The sequence below is a fragment of the Triticum urartu genome, chromosome 4 (assembly GCF_003073215.2).
Source record: "Triticum urartu cultivar G1812 chromosome 4, Tu2.1, whole genome shotgun sequence".
Taxonomy (NCBI): domain Eukaryota; kingdom Viridiplantae; phylum Streptophyta; class Magnoliopsida; order Poales; family Poaceae; genus Triticum; species Triticum urartu.
Genome location: NC_053025.1, coordinates 122,175,000 through 122,189,593, shown reverse-complemented (window position 1 = coordinate 122,189,593; position 14,594 = coordinate 122,175,000). Strand labels below are relative to the sequence as shown.

General features: G+C 44.5%; 1 protein-coding gene across 2 annotated transcripts; it reads right to left on the bottom strand.

Moving 5' to 3' along the window:
• Nucleotides 1–10,692: 10,692 nt before the first annotated feature.
• LOC125551031 (long chain acyl-CoA synthetase 6, peroxisomal-like) lies at nt 10,693–14,196 on the bottom strand. 2 transcript variants are annotated; one of them, XM_048714180.1, is made up of 10 exons: nt 14,041–14,196; nt 13,841–13,959; nt 13,261–13,384; nt 13,071–13,157; nt 12,792–12,895; nt 12,629–12,714; nt 11,464–11,550; nt 11,272–11,358; nt 11,067–11,199; nt 10,693–10,951 (listed from the first exon to the last, which is right to left on the bottom strand). In XM_048714180.1, exons 1-7 carry the CDS (start codon nt 14,178–14,180, stop codon nt 11,470–11,472), a joined length of 741 nt encoding a protein of 246 aa, XP_048570137.1. In that variant the 5' UTR covers nt 14,181–14,196; the 3' UTR covers nt 10,693–10,951; nt 11,067–11,199; nt 11,272–11,358; nt 11,464–11,469. The 2 variants fall into 2 exon arrangements, with proteins under 2 accessions (XP_048570137.1, XP_048570138.1); XM_048714181.1 differs by having other exon boundaries at nt 12,629–12,675.
• Between the last annotated feature and the right edge of the window lie 398 nt (nt 14,197–14,594).

The following is a 14,594-nucleotide window of genomic DNA, read 5'->3' as shown; positions in this document are numbered from 1 at the left end:
ATGCAAACACTGACAGCAGACCCTGTGAATAGATATAGATGAGATAGAGTGGATAAGCATCACAAAATGCAGAGGTTTTTGCAAAAGAATGAATCAAAAACTTAGTTTTAGTTTTCCATAGAAAGCATTTCGGATCAACCGATTTGTAAACTCGGTGATACCGAAGCAGCTTTTGGAACCTAAACTAGTGAACTCGGTCAGACCGGGTCACAGTTCGGTGGCGCCGAGACTGCTAGGGTTTCACAAAGTCCTGAACTCAGTCACACCGATTTGCAATTCTCGGTCAGACCGAGAATCACATGTGCAATGTCCTGAGCCGAATCGGTGGTACCGAGTTCCACAACTCGGTGGGTCCGAGATGGTTTCGGTGGAATCCTAACCCTAAATTCTTAATTCACGACTAAACTACGGAGTGTTTTGACTGGATAGAATGATCTCAATCGTGGCAAGATACATGGCAAAGCAATGTGCTGGGGAATCGGAGATAGAACAGCACAGTGATCGAGTTCATACCCTAGTTCGGTGATGAACTCGCTACGGCGGCAACGGCGGGGTTGATTCCCGTTGACAGCGGCGGAGACCAGCGGCAGGAGGCGGCTGGCGACGAGGAAGACGATCCGGAGACCCTGGAGGCAGAGCGGGCTAAGCGCGGGTCGAGGAGGTTTAGAAAGTTTTCCAAAATTTGACCCGTGGGTATATATAGCCCGACCCTGTCGGTGTGACCGAGTGGAACAACTCAGTGGCACCAAGATTCATAACTGCAAGCAGTTACTGAAACTCGGTGTGACTGAAAAGTTCGAATCGGTTGCACTGAGGTTGAAAACCTAGATCGACTTAGTGATCTCGGTATGACCGAAATGGGTGAATCGGTCAGACCGAAACGCACAAAGAAGTTTTGGAAGTTTAAGTCTATGACAAATCAGGGACTCCGAGTGCTCCTCACACAGAGTGGTCCGAATCTGACTTGATCAAATTTTGTGATGCAGCATGAATAGAGTTTGAGACGAGAAAAGCATAGATATCTAGAGAAGGTTCTTAGGCATTCTTGTCCATCCACTTGGCCAAAAGAAAAGGAAACCAATCGATCAAAACAACAAGTGGATGTCCTCGAATGAGTAAATTATGCAACAAACATGCTCACACAATAAAATGGCAAATGAAATATGTGGCAAAGCATGCACAAACAATTCTAGCATCTATCAAGCAATTGGCGATGACTAGGTCATCTATATATGAGTATATTGACTTAGGAGTCAAATGAGAACATTTGATCATAGGTCATACTCATCGTTTAAGCACAAGTGGGGTTACCACTTTTACATAAAGTGTTGTTGTGTTCACACCATTAGAGTTGCTTTAACTCAATTGTTAGAGTAAAGCTCCCCCTAGATGTGAGATCCCCCTAAGAGGGATGAACTAACCTTGGTTTTTGTCGATGATGACTTCATGTAGGTGTTGAAGATGTGGATGCTCTATGTTATTGTAGATCATTTGGAGCTATCCTTTGGAGTGAGTTGCACTTTCAATACCTACACGGGTTAGTCCCACAAGGAACAAACAAGGATATCCATAGACATAGAGTGATGCGCACACAAGATGATGTCTATGAAAGCTTTAGGTTACCTTGTCCCTTGTCTTACCAATAAGAGGGTTTGTGACTCCTTGAACTAGTGCAAGATGTGGAAGTTGATTGCACTTGTTCTTGCCAAAATGATAAGAGTGAAGTATATTGGCGGAGTCACCCTCAAGAACTCTCTAGTTCTTCTTCTTCGGGATCCACACCATCTTGATGGGAATCCTCGGAGTTGTAGTTGTACTCGATGAAGTGGAACTTGATGTAGTCTTGGGAACCCACTTGACTAAGGCCTTAGGAGCTTCTTCAAATGCATCAATTTCCTCTTGAAGCTTGTCCTTGCCTTTTTGCTTGTGGTCTTGTGGTGGAAGATCATCTTGAGCTTGTGTTCCTTTGGATGAAGTAGGATCATACTTCTCTTGTTGAGGAACAAACTTTGTCTTGGGGTATTGATCTTCTTCCCATTCAACTCCATTGGCATTGAACCTTCGTTCAAAACCAATACCTTGATTCTTCCGGTGCCTTCCTTGCTTGCGTACAATTTCCTCGAATTGCTTGCTCCCGGCAAGGCTCTTGTAAACACCTTTCTCTATAATTCCCTTCAATAAGCTATTTTCTTGCTCAAGTGTAACTTGGATAAGAGAATCATTAGTGGAATCAAGAGAACTACTAGAAGCAACAACATTGGATTTAGCATGATTATTGTTACTACTAGAGGAAGAATCTTTCTTGTTCTTGTTACTAGACTTGACTTGAGGCATGTAAGTGGATAAGAGTAAACGCTTAGCAATGTAAGAAGAACTTTCCTTGCGAAGATCATCATTGATTGCCTTTAAGAACACATGCTCTTGCTCAAGATTGAGCTTTTCAAAACGTAATTTCTCATGAGTCCTTAAAAGTTCTCGATGATCTCCTAAGATAGTTTCATGAGCTAACTTAAGAGTGTTTAGTCCTTTAGTTAGAGACTCAATCTTCTCCTTATCATTGTCATTCGTTTCATTATAGTATTCATCACTATAGTTGTCAACAAGTAACTCATCATCACCTAACAAGTCATCTTCATCACTATTGAAATCAACATACTTGGGGTGTGATACCTTTGGACCTTTGGCCATGAAGCATCTTCCAATTCCTTCATTTGTTGAATCAAATATGTCGTAGGAGTTGGTTGACACAAGTGCTAGTCTGGCAACACCTTCATCTTGAGTATATTCGGAGTCGGAGTGATAGCTTCTCTCGGAGTCATTGTTAGAGTCGGAGCCGGATACCCATTCACCAACATGAGCTTGATGTCTTCGTTTTGTGTAGCTCCTTGATGACTTGTCCTTCCTTTCTGAATCCTTGCTTCTCCGAGGGTGTCTTCGTTCATATCGATCATCCCTACTCCTTCTCTCCCTTGATGGTGATTCTTCTCTTCTACTTCTTCTTTTGAGAGAATCTTCTCTTCTCTTGTGGGGTGCCGTACACTCATTGGAGTAGTGTCCGGGTCTTCCACAATTGTAGCAGTTTCGCTCTCGACTAGAAGATCTTTTGCCATTGTAGGACCTTGACTTGGAACTTCTTTCCTTGCTTCTACTCTTGTAGAACTTGTTGAAATTCTTCACCATTAGGCTCAATTCTTCATTGAAGGTTTGTTTCTCACTCGATGATGTCGGAGCTTCACATGAGGCTTTGTAAGCACCACTTGACTTGTTATGGAGCTCCTCCTTATCCTTGAGTGACATCTCATGAGCAACAATTCTTCCAATGACTTCCGTTGGCTTGAGATCTTTGTAATTTGACATCATTTGGATCAATGTGCATACGGTATCGTATTTTCCATACAAGGCTCTTAGGATCTTCTTGATGATGAATTTGTTGGTCATCTCTTCACTTCCTAAGCCGACAATCTCATTTGTGATAAGAGCAAGCCTAGAGTACATTTCAGCGACACCTTCACCATCCTTCATTTTGAACTTGTCAAGTTGAATTTGAAGCACATCCAACTTGGATTCCTTGACGGAGACGGTACCTTCATGCATGTCAATCAAAGTATCCCAAATTTCCTTTGCATTCTCAAGATGGCTGATTTTGTTGAATTCTTCGGGGCACAATCCGTTGAAAAGGATATCACAAGATTGAGCATTGTACTGTAGCATCTTTAACTCATCTGCGGTAGCTTCACGATTCGGTTCTCTCCCATCAAAGAATTCACCTTGCAAGCCAACACACACAATAGCCCAAACGGCGGGGTTATGTCCAAGAATATGCATTTTCATCTTATGCTTCCAACTAGCAAAATTAGTACCATCAAAGTAAGGACCTCTACGGTGATAATTTCCCTCGCTAGACGCCATACTCTCCTAGGTTGTGAAACCAAGTCTATGACCACCAAAAGCTATGGAAATCAAAGCAAATGGAGACCAAAGCTATGATACCACTTGTAGGATCGAAAGTATGTCTAGAGGGGGTGATTAGACTACTTGAACAAATAAAAATCTATCCTTTTCCCAATTTTAGTCTTTGGCAGATTTTAGCTATCTTAGCACAAGTTAAGCAATCATAACACAATTCAAGCAAGCATGCAAAGAGTATATGAGCAGCGGAAAATAAAGCATGCAACTTGCAAGAATGTAAAGGGAAGGGTTTGGAGAATTCAAACGCAATTGGAGACACGGATGTTTTTGTCGTGGTTCCGATAGGTGGTGCTATCGTACATCCACGTTGATGGGGACTTCAACCCATGGAGGGTAACGGTTGCCAGTCCACGGAGGGCTCCACCCACAAAGGGTCCATGAAGAAGCAACCTTGTCTATCCCATCACGGCCATCACCCACGAAGGACTTGCCTCACTAGTGGTAGATCTTCACGAAGTAGGCGATCTCCTTGCCCTTAAAAACTCCTTGGTTCAACTCCACAATCTTTGTCGGAGGCTCCCAAGTGACACCTAGCCAATCTAGGAGACACCACTCTCCAAGAAGTAACAAATGGTGTGTTGATGATGAACTCCTTGCTCTTGTGCTTCAAATGATAGTCTCCCCAACACTCAACTCTCTCTCACAGGATATGGATTTGGTGGAAAGATGATTTGAGTGGAAAGCAACTTGGGAAGGCTAGAGATCAAGATTCATATGGTAGGAAAGGAATATCTTGGTCTCAACACAAGTGTAGGTGGTTCTCTCTCAGAAAATATAGGTTGGAAGTGTAGGTATGTTCTGATGGCTCTCTCCACGAATGAAGAGTGGGTGGAGGGGTATATATAGTCTCCACATAAAAACTAACCGTTACACATAATTTACCAATCTCGGTGAGACCAAATGGAGAAACTCGGTCAGACCGATTCAGCAAACCTAGTGACCGTTAGGATTTTCGGTGGGACTGAGATGCAACTCGGTAGGACCGATATGGTTAGGGTTAGGGCATAACGTAATCTCGGTGTGACAGATTACACAAACTCGGTGGGACCGATTTTGGTAATAAGCTAACCAAAGAGTTGATAAGGTAAACTCTGTGTGACCGATCGCTCATTTCGGTGGGACCGAAATGTTATGAAAGAGAAACAGAGAGTTTACATTGCAATCTTGGTGGGACCGATCGCTCATCTCGGTAGGACCGAAATGTTACGAAGGGAAACAGAGAGGTTACAACCCCATCTCGGTGTGACCGAAATCCCTATCGGTGAGACCGATTTGCCTAGGGTTTGTGGCAGTGGCTATGACATTTGAAACTCGGTGGCGCCGGATATAAAGAATCGGTGGGGCCGAGTTTGACTTTTGGTTTAGGTCATATGTGGATGTGCGAAGGTAGTTGAGGGTTTTGGAGCATATCACTAAGCACTATGAAGCAAGAACCTCATTAAACAACACCTCATCCCTCCTTGATAGTATTGGCTTTTCCTATAGACTCAATGTGATCTTGGATCACAAAAATATAAAGTGTAGAGTCTTGAGCTTTGAGCTTGAGCCAATCTTTTTGTCCTTAGTATTTTGAGGGGTCCACATTCCTCATCCATGCCATGCCATTCATTGAGCTTTTCCTGAAATATTAATCTTGGAATAGCATTAGCTCAATGAGCTATATGTTGTTAGGAATTACCAAAACCACCTAGGGATAGTTGCACTTTCAACGTGTCAAGAAACTGTCTCGCGTTATGTGCAGGGCTGGTTAAAGAAAAATGGTTCGAATAATTACCGGACCATGGCATGATGTCATGCTGCCAAAACGTGTCAGCAGATTGGATTTGTGGAAATATTATTCTCTCTACGGTGGTATGTGGAACTTATTTTGCAGGGTCGGACACTATCCTTGTATTCAAACTCTTCTGTGGTGTATTCGGAGGAGGAACCCGCCTTGCAATGCCGAAGACAACACTGTGTGTCGGACTCATCGTCATTGAAGCCTGGTTCAGGGGCTACTGAGGGAGTCCTGGATTAGGGGGTCTCCGGACAGCCGGACTATATCCTTTGGCTGGACTGTTGGACTATGAAGACATAAGATTGAAGACTTCGTCCCGTGTCCGAATGGGACTCTACTTGGCGTGGAAGGCAAGCTAGGCAATACGGATATGTATATCTCCTCCTTTGTAATCGACCTTGTGTAACCCTAGCCCCCTCCGGTGTCTATATAAACCGGAGGGTTTTAGTCCGTAGGACAACAGACAATCATACCATAGGCTAGCTTCTAGGGTTTAGCCTCTCCGATCTCGTGGTTGATCAACTCTTGTACTACTCATATTATCAAGAATAATCAAGCAGGACGTAGGGTTTTACCTCCATCAAGAGGGCCCGAACCTGGGTAAAACATCGTGTCCCCTGCCTCCTGTTACCATCCGCCTTAGACGCACAGTTCGGGACCCCCTACCCGAGATCCGCCGGTTTTGACACCGACAGCGGGGTTCGTGGTTCCATCGTATGATTCTATATTCACGGGTTTGAAACCTTCTGGGAATTCATGATCCAGGACCTCATCAGTGAAGCAATGAGGGTGTGCGGCTCCTCTATATCGGGTTGTATCACGACGTAGCTCTGATGGAGTCCGTCTGCGGTTTTCAGCCCGCGCATGACTAGGTTTGTCACGTCCGAATAGGTGGTCGTCGTCACGTGTCGAGGCACGTCCTCGCGATCCGTAGATTGATCTGGTATGTCCTGCTTTATTGTTCAGATTTTGCCGGAGGTCATATGTATGGTCGTGGGCTAATTTACCTCTGCCTTTGCGATGAGGTGGGGCGGGCTGGTGTTCGGCTTGAGTTGCCACTTTGTCCCGTCCACATGGTGGTCGGTCAGCCGCATTGCGTGATGGTGGTATGTGTCCCGACGCCTCATCGTCGAACTGATGTAGTAATTTGTGTTTCGGGTAGCTTTCGGCCGGGCGCTTGAGGCCGTATTCTTTGGCTGCTAGGACGTTGGTCCATTTAGCGTTGAGCAGATCTTGGTCAGCTTGAAGCTGCTACTGCTTCTTTTTCAGGCTCCTTGTAGTGGCTATTAGCTGGCGCTTGAAGCGTTCCTGCTCAAGAGGTTCCTCAGGCACGGTGAAATCCTCGGTGTCGAGGCTCGCCTCATCTTCGAAGAGCGGAAGATAATTATTGTCCTCCAAGTCCTTGTGTGTGGCCTGTCTACCAGGGCTAACCTGCCCATCTTCCCGTTCATACCGTTCAGTAGCTGCGCCAACGGGGTCTTCGTTGTCTTCGGCACCTTTCGGAGTGTTATCTTCTCCTGTGTTGGTGTTGATATCTTTACTGCGGCGTGACTTAGAGCGGCGTCGCCGACGCCGGTGTTTCGATTGTATCTCAGGAGGTTTATCCTCAACTGGGTCTTCTTTGTCATCACCGCTATTCTCCTTTGGTGCATCCACCATGTACACATTGTACGAGGAAGTGGCCGTCCAGCGTCCAGTGAACGGCGGGTCCTGGGCCTCTTCTTCTCTGGCATCGTCATCCATACCGTCGATGTCATCGGAGCCGTAATCGAGCATGTCGGTTAAGTCTTCGACAGTGGCTATAAAGTGGGTGGCGGGTGGGGAGCGAAATTCCCTATCATCAGTTTCTAGTTCGAACCGGATATAGTTCGGCTGCGAGCCCTCCGTCAAGGGCAGTTTTTTTTAATGAGTTTAGCATGTCGCCCAAAGGCGAGTGCTGGAAGATATTTGCGGCGCTGAATTCGAAGATCGATAAACGATCAAGTTCGGCGTCCGCGGGCTCACATGGTTCGGAACTTACGGTCGGAGACGAGTCCGGAGTTCCGGTGGCACAGGTATCGTGCGAGATCAAGTCTATGTGCGGCTCCAACACCGGGAAATCTGTGGCCTTCGTGGCGGGGTTGAGCTTCCCGTCCTTGGATGGAGCAGTCTGCTCCGGATCTAAGGCCAGAGCGGTTACGGGAGCTGTCTCCTGGATGCAGTCCGATGACAGATTTAGGTCATGTCTCTCGGGGTGACCTGGAGTGGCAGCCGTGGTCTCGAATCTGGCGAAGATCAAGTCTCCACTGATGTCCGCAACGTAGTTCAAGCTCCCAAATCTGACCTGATGGCCAGGGGCGTAGCTTTCGATCTGCTCCAGATGGCCAAACGAATTGGCCCGCAGTGCGAAGCCGCCGAACACAAAGATTTGTCCGGGGAGGAAGGCTTCTCCTTGGACAGCGTCATTATTGACGATTGAAGGGGACATCAAACCTTTTAGCGACAGCACGGTGGAACTCTCAATGAAAGCACCAATGTCGGTGTCAAAACCGGCGAATCTCGGGTAGGGGGTCCCGAACTGTGCGTCTAAGGTCGATGGTAACAAGAGACAGGGGACACGATGTTTACCCAGGTCCGGGCCCTCTCTATGGAGGTAATACCCTACGTCCTGCTTGATTGATATTGATGAATACGAGTATTACAAGAGTTGATCTACCTCGAGATCGTAATGGCTAAACCCTAGAGGTCTACCTTGTATGGCTATGGTAATGAATATCTCCCCCTCCGGACTAAGTCCTCCGGTTTATATAAGCACCGAGAGGATCTAGGGTTACACAAGGTCGGTTACAAAGAAGGAATCTACATATCCCGTCGCCAAGCTTGTCTTCCACGCCAAGGAGAGTCTCATCCGGACACGGGTGCACTCTTCGGTCTTCGTATTTTCACAGCCCATCAGTCTGGTCCATGACTAACAGGCCGGACGTCCAAGGACCCCTTAGTCCAGAACTCCCTCAATCATCAAGACCATGCATGTGTAGCTGGGCTGGCCACGATACAATGTTATGGCCCTTACCGGGACAATGGAATGGATACCAATCTTCATGGCTCTCAGCACCTCGTCTACACCAACCAGATACCCCAACAACGTGCCTTTTTCTATGCATGCGCCGGAAACCAACCTGGTGAACGTTGGGCACATCCCACATACTCGAAGACTGCAACGCCTCTAGTCACACGCGGTTTTGGCAAATCAAATTCCTAGTGGCTTAACAACCAAGGCACCTGCTGAAACATACACCTACATGCAATGCAACATAGACAACAGATGATGGGACGTGACACAACAGCACCGGCACCACCGTGCTATGTTTGTCAGGCCCTAACCCAGCCATGACAAAAGGGCAATAATGGCCCTGTTAGCAGCCGCGAAGATCGCACCTTTACAAGCTAGCGCGGACCAACTTTCACCATATGTTTATCGCCGTGGGCCTAAAACATCGTGGTCGTCGAAAACTCGCTGCCGAAATGACAAAAAAAGAGAGGAAACGGTGTGTCTTGCGGCGCCATGATGAAAGAAAAAAGACGTCAAAGAAAACACGAGCGCGGACAATGGAGCAAGGGAGCTAGCCACCAAAACAGAAACGGAATGCGGATCGGGGACGAACTACAAGCTTATTGAGGACGGAGAACAAGGAGACATCACATCTGTGTGAGAAGGGAGAGGCCGGTGACGTGTTCGACCGTCGTCGACGGAAACGAGCAAAGAGCACTCCAAAGCGAAGAGCTGCAAGGAGGGAGGCCAATGTGTGTGGTGTCCAACATGCGGCATAAAATAGCGAACTTATAGAAAAAAACAACCACCTTAAGAAAAAGACCAAACAACCCTCGAGACCGCATTTGGATGTGGTCGGGCGCTAGTCTGCCAACCTCTTGTCGACGCAACCCCTAGCCGGATGGCCTTCATGGCCAGTAGCCTTGCCAACCACTGGTCAGACGACCCTCATGGCCGGTCAACTTGCCGTCGCGCCCCCTGACTGGATGGAACTCTTCAACCACCCGACTATCACACGCCAAGCAGGGTGCACGCGCATGCCTAGCTGGCGTGAGCGAAATAACTCGGCAGGGGGCAACAATGCTGACAAGTAGACCCAACCTCGCTCGACACGTGTGACATCGCAGCGTGCGCGACGCAAAGCCCTGCAGGAAGGTGGACCCGAGCTCACCTGTGGCTCATGCGTCATGGTCCCTTTAGAAAAACTAGACAAGTCCATGACAGCCTCATAGATCGGACAACAATGAGCGCGCAAGGGAGCTAACTGCATGAGGCTCAGACAAAACAGATGGTGCGAAGGGCACTCTCAGGCGGCGAGGGTCCCCTGAGGCGGGTACTCCCAACATAGTTTATAGGAGTAATGCCTAAACTTCGGATATGAAGTTTCTACACCAGGCACAAAATGCTCCTGGTGTGAACAGTGAAATAAAGAAAAATAGAAAACAAATGCAAATAATTCTGGATTTTTTTGGCATACTTTAAGAAATATTTGATGTGTATACAAAATTTCATCACAAAATTACATTGGTGGAAGGCATGGTAAAAAAACAAAATCGATGCTTTCAAAATGTTACTTTCAAACGCGTTTTGGCGCTCTGATTTTGTTTTTTTTTTCACGACTTTCCATCAATGTGATTTCTTGATGAAATTTTGCATGCACAACAAGTTAAAGATGCCAAAAAAATCAGAATTTTTTTAAAACTTTTTCCTATTTTTGATTTTACTGTTCACACCAAGAGCATTTGAGCTCCGATGTAGAAAGGTACTTTCACTAAACTTCAAGTTTCTCTTTTACTCCCTCCGTCCTAAAATGTAAAACGTTTTTTGACACTATCATAGGTTACATGTTCTGGATTATTCTAACTAAAAATATCAAGACGTCATGTGGTTATCATATACTACCACGCACAGCAGCTTAATTCCTGATTTTGCGTACACTTGGCTTTTCTTGTAATATATTGCACATACAGCAGATCAAAATTAGGGCACCAATATGTTATTCTATATATCTTTACAACGGCAGGATTACATGAGTGTATATTGTAAAAAAGGGAAAAGAAGTTAAGAAAATGCATATGCTGGGCTCATCCAGTTATACTTGACCACGGTAATCAAATTAACTGCACCAAGCACTTGCCCAGGCTGTTGTTGATTGGAAAGATTAGTTTTGGTTCCTGCACATGGGAGGAACAGGTTCAAGAATCATCATCACATTGCTTGCCGCGTCAGTACAAGACATCCACTTATTTCATGCTATGAACTGAACAATTGTAAAGCTTAATCTCCTACCTTGATTGACTGCTTATTTTGACCATTACTTGTGTAATTACAACTTGGGCTTGGCTGACTCTGCATCAAGCAATTGTGCATACATATCTGTGATTTCTTTTGCAAAATACGCCTTTGCTTGCGGTCTTTTGACCTACAAAAGTATGGAAATGAAGTGTCAGCATTCCTGCATTTCAATCCACTTAAACAGAATTGATGGGCCTACCTTGAATGTTGGGGTGAGGAGGCCATTTTCTAGTGTGAATGGTTCAGCAACAAGAGTAACAGCTTTGACAAACTCAAAACCTCTTAGCTGATACAACAATAAGTACAGAAATATCATCAGGAATCATTCGATCACGTCCAGAATAGAGAATGTTAGTTATGGAGAGTGTGCAGCAACAGTTAAGAGAGGGACCTGTGCTTACTTCCCAATAGAATCCATGTCAGCCAGCACAGCAGCTCTTGCTCTAGGATCAGAACAGAGCTGTCTTAAATCCTCATACTACAGGTTAGCAAGGACAAATTAGGCTGTGTTTGATAGCAAACTATTATAAAAACCAAAGTATTGAAAACTACAGTAATTTAATCTGTAGGTACAGAAAACCACAGTTTTGATATAACAAAGTATTTTGAAGTATTGGGAATACTGTGGACCTGTTTGGCAAGAGCTTATATGCGCCAACGAAAATTAACTATCTCGCCGTTTGAAGCAGTTGCAAACGCTCGCATTGCTAGCTAGCTAGAGTTGCAAGCTGATTAACAGCCATGCACAAAGCACCAGCATGCACAAACTAGTACGACCACGGACTAATTGAACGGACGGACAAGCTCGATGCATGTTACACTCACCAAGGATGCAATCGAACTAGTACAACGTACTGGCGCGGAGCAACGACCTGACACTCCGCAACACGGCTATGCCGGCGGCGCACCACGCAAAGTGGAGCGGCGCATGGACGAGAGCGGCTTGGTCATCCCGGCCAGGCCCATCATGCAGAGCGAAAAACGGATTGGACGGACACGACTTCCGGGAAAATCGGAGGAAGCAGCGGGAGGAACCTTTTTGATTTGTTCATGGCCGGTGAACAAGACAGCCTCCACAAACGACAGGGCGGCGGCCGCGGCCAAGGATGGGCTCGTTCTTTTCACATGCTCTGTTTTAAAAAAAGAGGCCCAGGGTTGTTTTTTTATGCAGAGAAAATACCGTGGTTTAGGGAATACTGCTGTATTAATATTGCAGTTTTGTGTGGTTGCCAAACAGCTCACAGTAATTTAAACTGTTGTATTCTCATAATACATAGAGCATAAACATGCAACACAAATATCTAGAGTCTCATTTATAGCTCTGGTTTTGGAAATAGGATCTCTATTTTCGTAATTATACATAAATCACTGTTTCAGTATTCATAATCTGGACCCACGAAAGAAAAAAGTATACATAATCCGAACATACAAGGAAAAAAAATTGATGGTTTACACTTCCAAATAATCGGTATTTTCTAGTTAGGGTTACTCTGATTATGTGTTCTTAAGAGATTAGGAGAAGGTGATGCATGTATGCAACAATCAACGAATATTACCTGGATTCCTTCTAATGCAGCCCAACTCTTCAACACCTCTGGCTCAACTGCAACAACGGCAACTAGGCAAGAATTAAAGCTATCGCCTGCATCCAGACCAACATATTCAAAATATGCATGACCAACATTAATAGTTACAGCAAATAGAAAACCATGATATTACCATATACAAAGCACTGGGCAATGAACTTGCACTTGGCATAAACATTCTCGATCTTCTCCGGAGCTATGTATTCTCCTTGAGCTAACTTGAAAATGTTCTTTTTCCTTGAGGTACGGAGATATAAAAAATAGTAATTTAGGAAGAGAAGCCAGACTAAACAGAGTCCAGGGGAAAGACATGCGGAGAGTATATAAACAACAGACAGATAAGATGCAATACATACAGCACTCAAAGTAAAATAAAAGCCTCATGGAAATATGGAGTGTCTTTCAGTTTTACCTGTCTATAATCTTTAGGCGCCCTCCAGGCAGCCACAAACCTATGTCCCCAGTATGCAACCAACCATCCTCATCAATGACCTCTCTGCTGCATGTTACAAAACACATCCGTATATCACTTGACAAATTATATGAGCCATTTATGGAATCTTACTTAACAAAAGGTAAACAGAAGTAGGATATCAAGTTACGTTTGAACTTCATCTTTATAGTAACCCTGGAATATTATAGGTCCCCGGGCACATATTTCTCCACGAGGGTATGGTTGATCCTCAGATGTGTAGTTCATTTCAGGGACATCCACAAGTTTAACCTCTGAAAATGAAAACAGGGTTTACATTATGAAAGCATGTGAGTGAGCTGTGCAAATATTACGAAACAAATGGAACACGGCTTCATTTGTTACATGAGTAAGAATATTTGATATCTTTCACAACAATTAGACTAATTTAATTCAATCCAATCAGCATGCAGAATCAAACAAATTGAAGAACTTAAAAGTAACTCCAAAACAAATGCCAAACACAAAATATAAAATAATGATTATATGGTATAAGTTTCTTTGATGCAACTATTTTTGTAGTAACCATCAGCTTTCAAAATATGACCATCATTGCAAAATAATCAAATCCATGCAAGTGTGTCATAACTTTAGGGTGGCTTCTCTGTATACTGTTATTGCATTAAGTTGGCCTCATGGGCAATTAGCATCTGTATAAGCACAACTATAGCCAAGCATATCTGATTCCGCGCCTGAAAAATGGAGCTTACCACAAGCAGGATTGGGAGATCCAACATGACCAATTGATATATCACCAACATCCATTAAAGTAATGACACAAGATGTTTCCGTCATTCCGTAGCCTTCAAGAATATCACCACCAAAGCATCTATAAAAGAAAGTGTTATGATTAATAAAGCCAGGTTCTTCATCATGCCACACTAAGGGAGGGCAAATGAAGTTAGCTTACATTCTGAGGAATTCCATTACATCTGGCGACAATGGAGAAGCACCTGAAGACATAACCCTTACTCGTCCACCCAGCCTAGCTTTTATTTTGTTAAATACCAGCTTATCCCACACTGGGGATGGATTCCGTCCTAATGACATTAAGAGTAAAAATATTCATTCATTATACGTATTGGTGGTAAATAAGATTGAATCAAATGATGTTCAGTAAATGCTAAAATGCATCTTTCAGTACAATGAAAACTTCTTGGTAATTCAGATACTAGCTCAAGTTTCAGTGTATGAGTTACATGCTTTAGTGTAACTAACCCAAGAGGATTACTAGCTCAAGCTTCAGTGCACTAACAATACGTGCTCTGTGATAGGAAACTCTGAAGTCATTATAAAGGCTTCCAGCTTCCGTTTCCCGCGCCTATAACCCTATTTCATTTCACAAATAGTGACCTACATGAAGATCATTTGCATATCAGTGTCCAAATGGCTGACTGCACCGTTTATGTTTCTCTTGCCAGCTATATTTGACGATCACGTAATCAGTATACATATACAAGAATA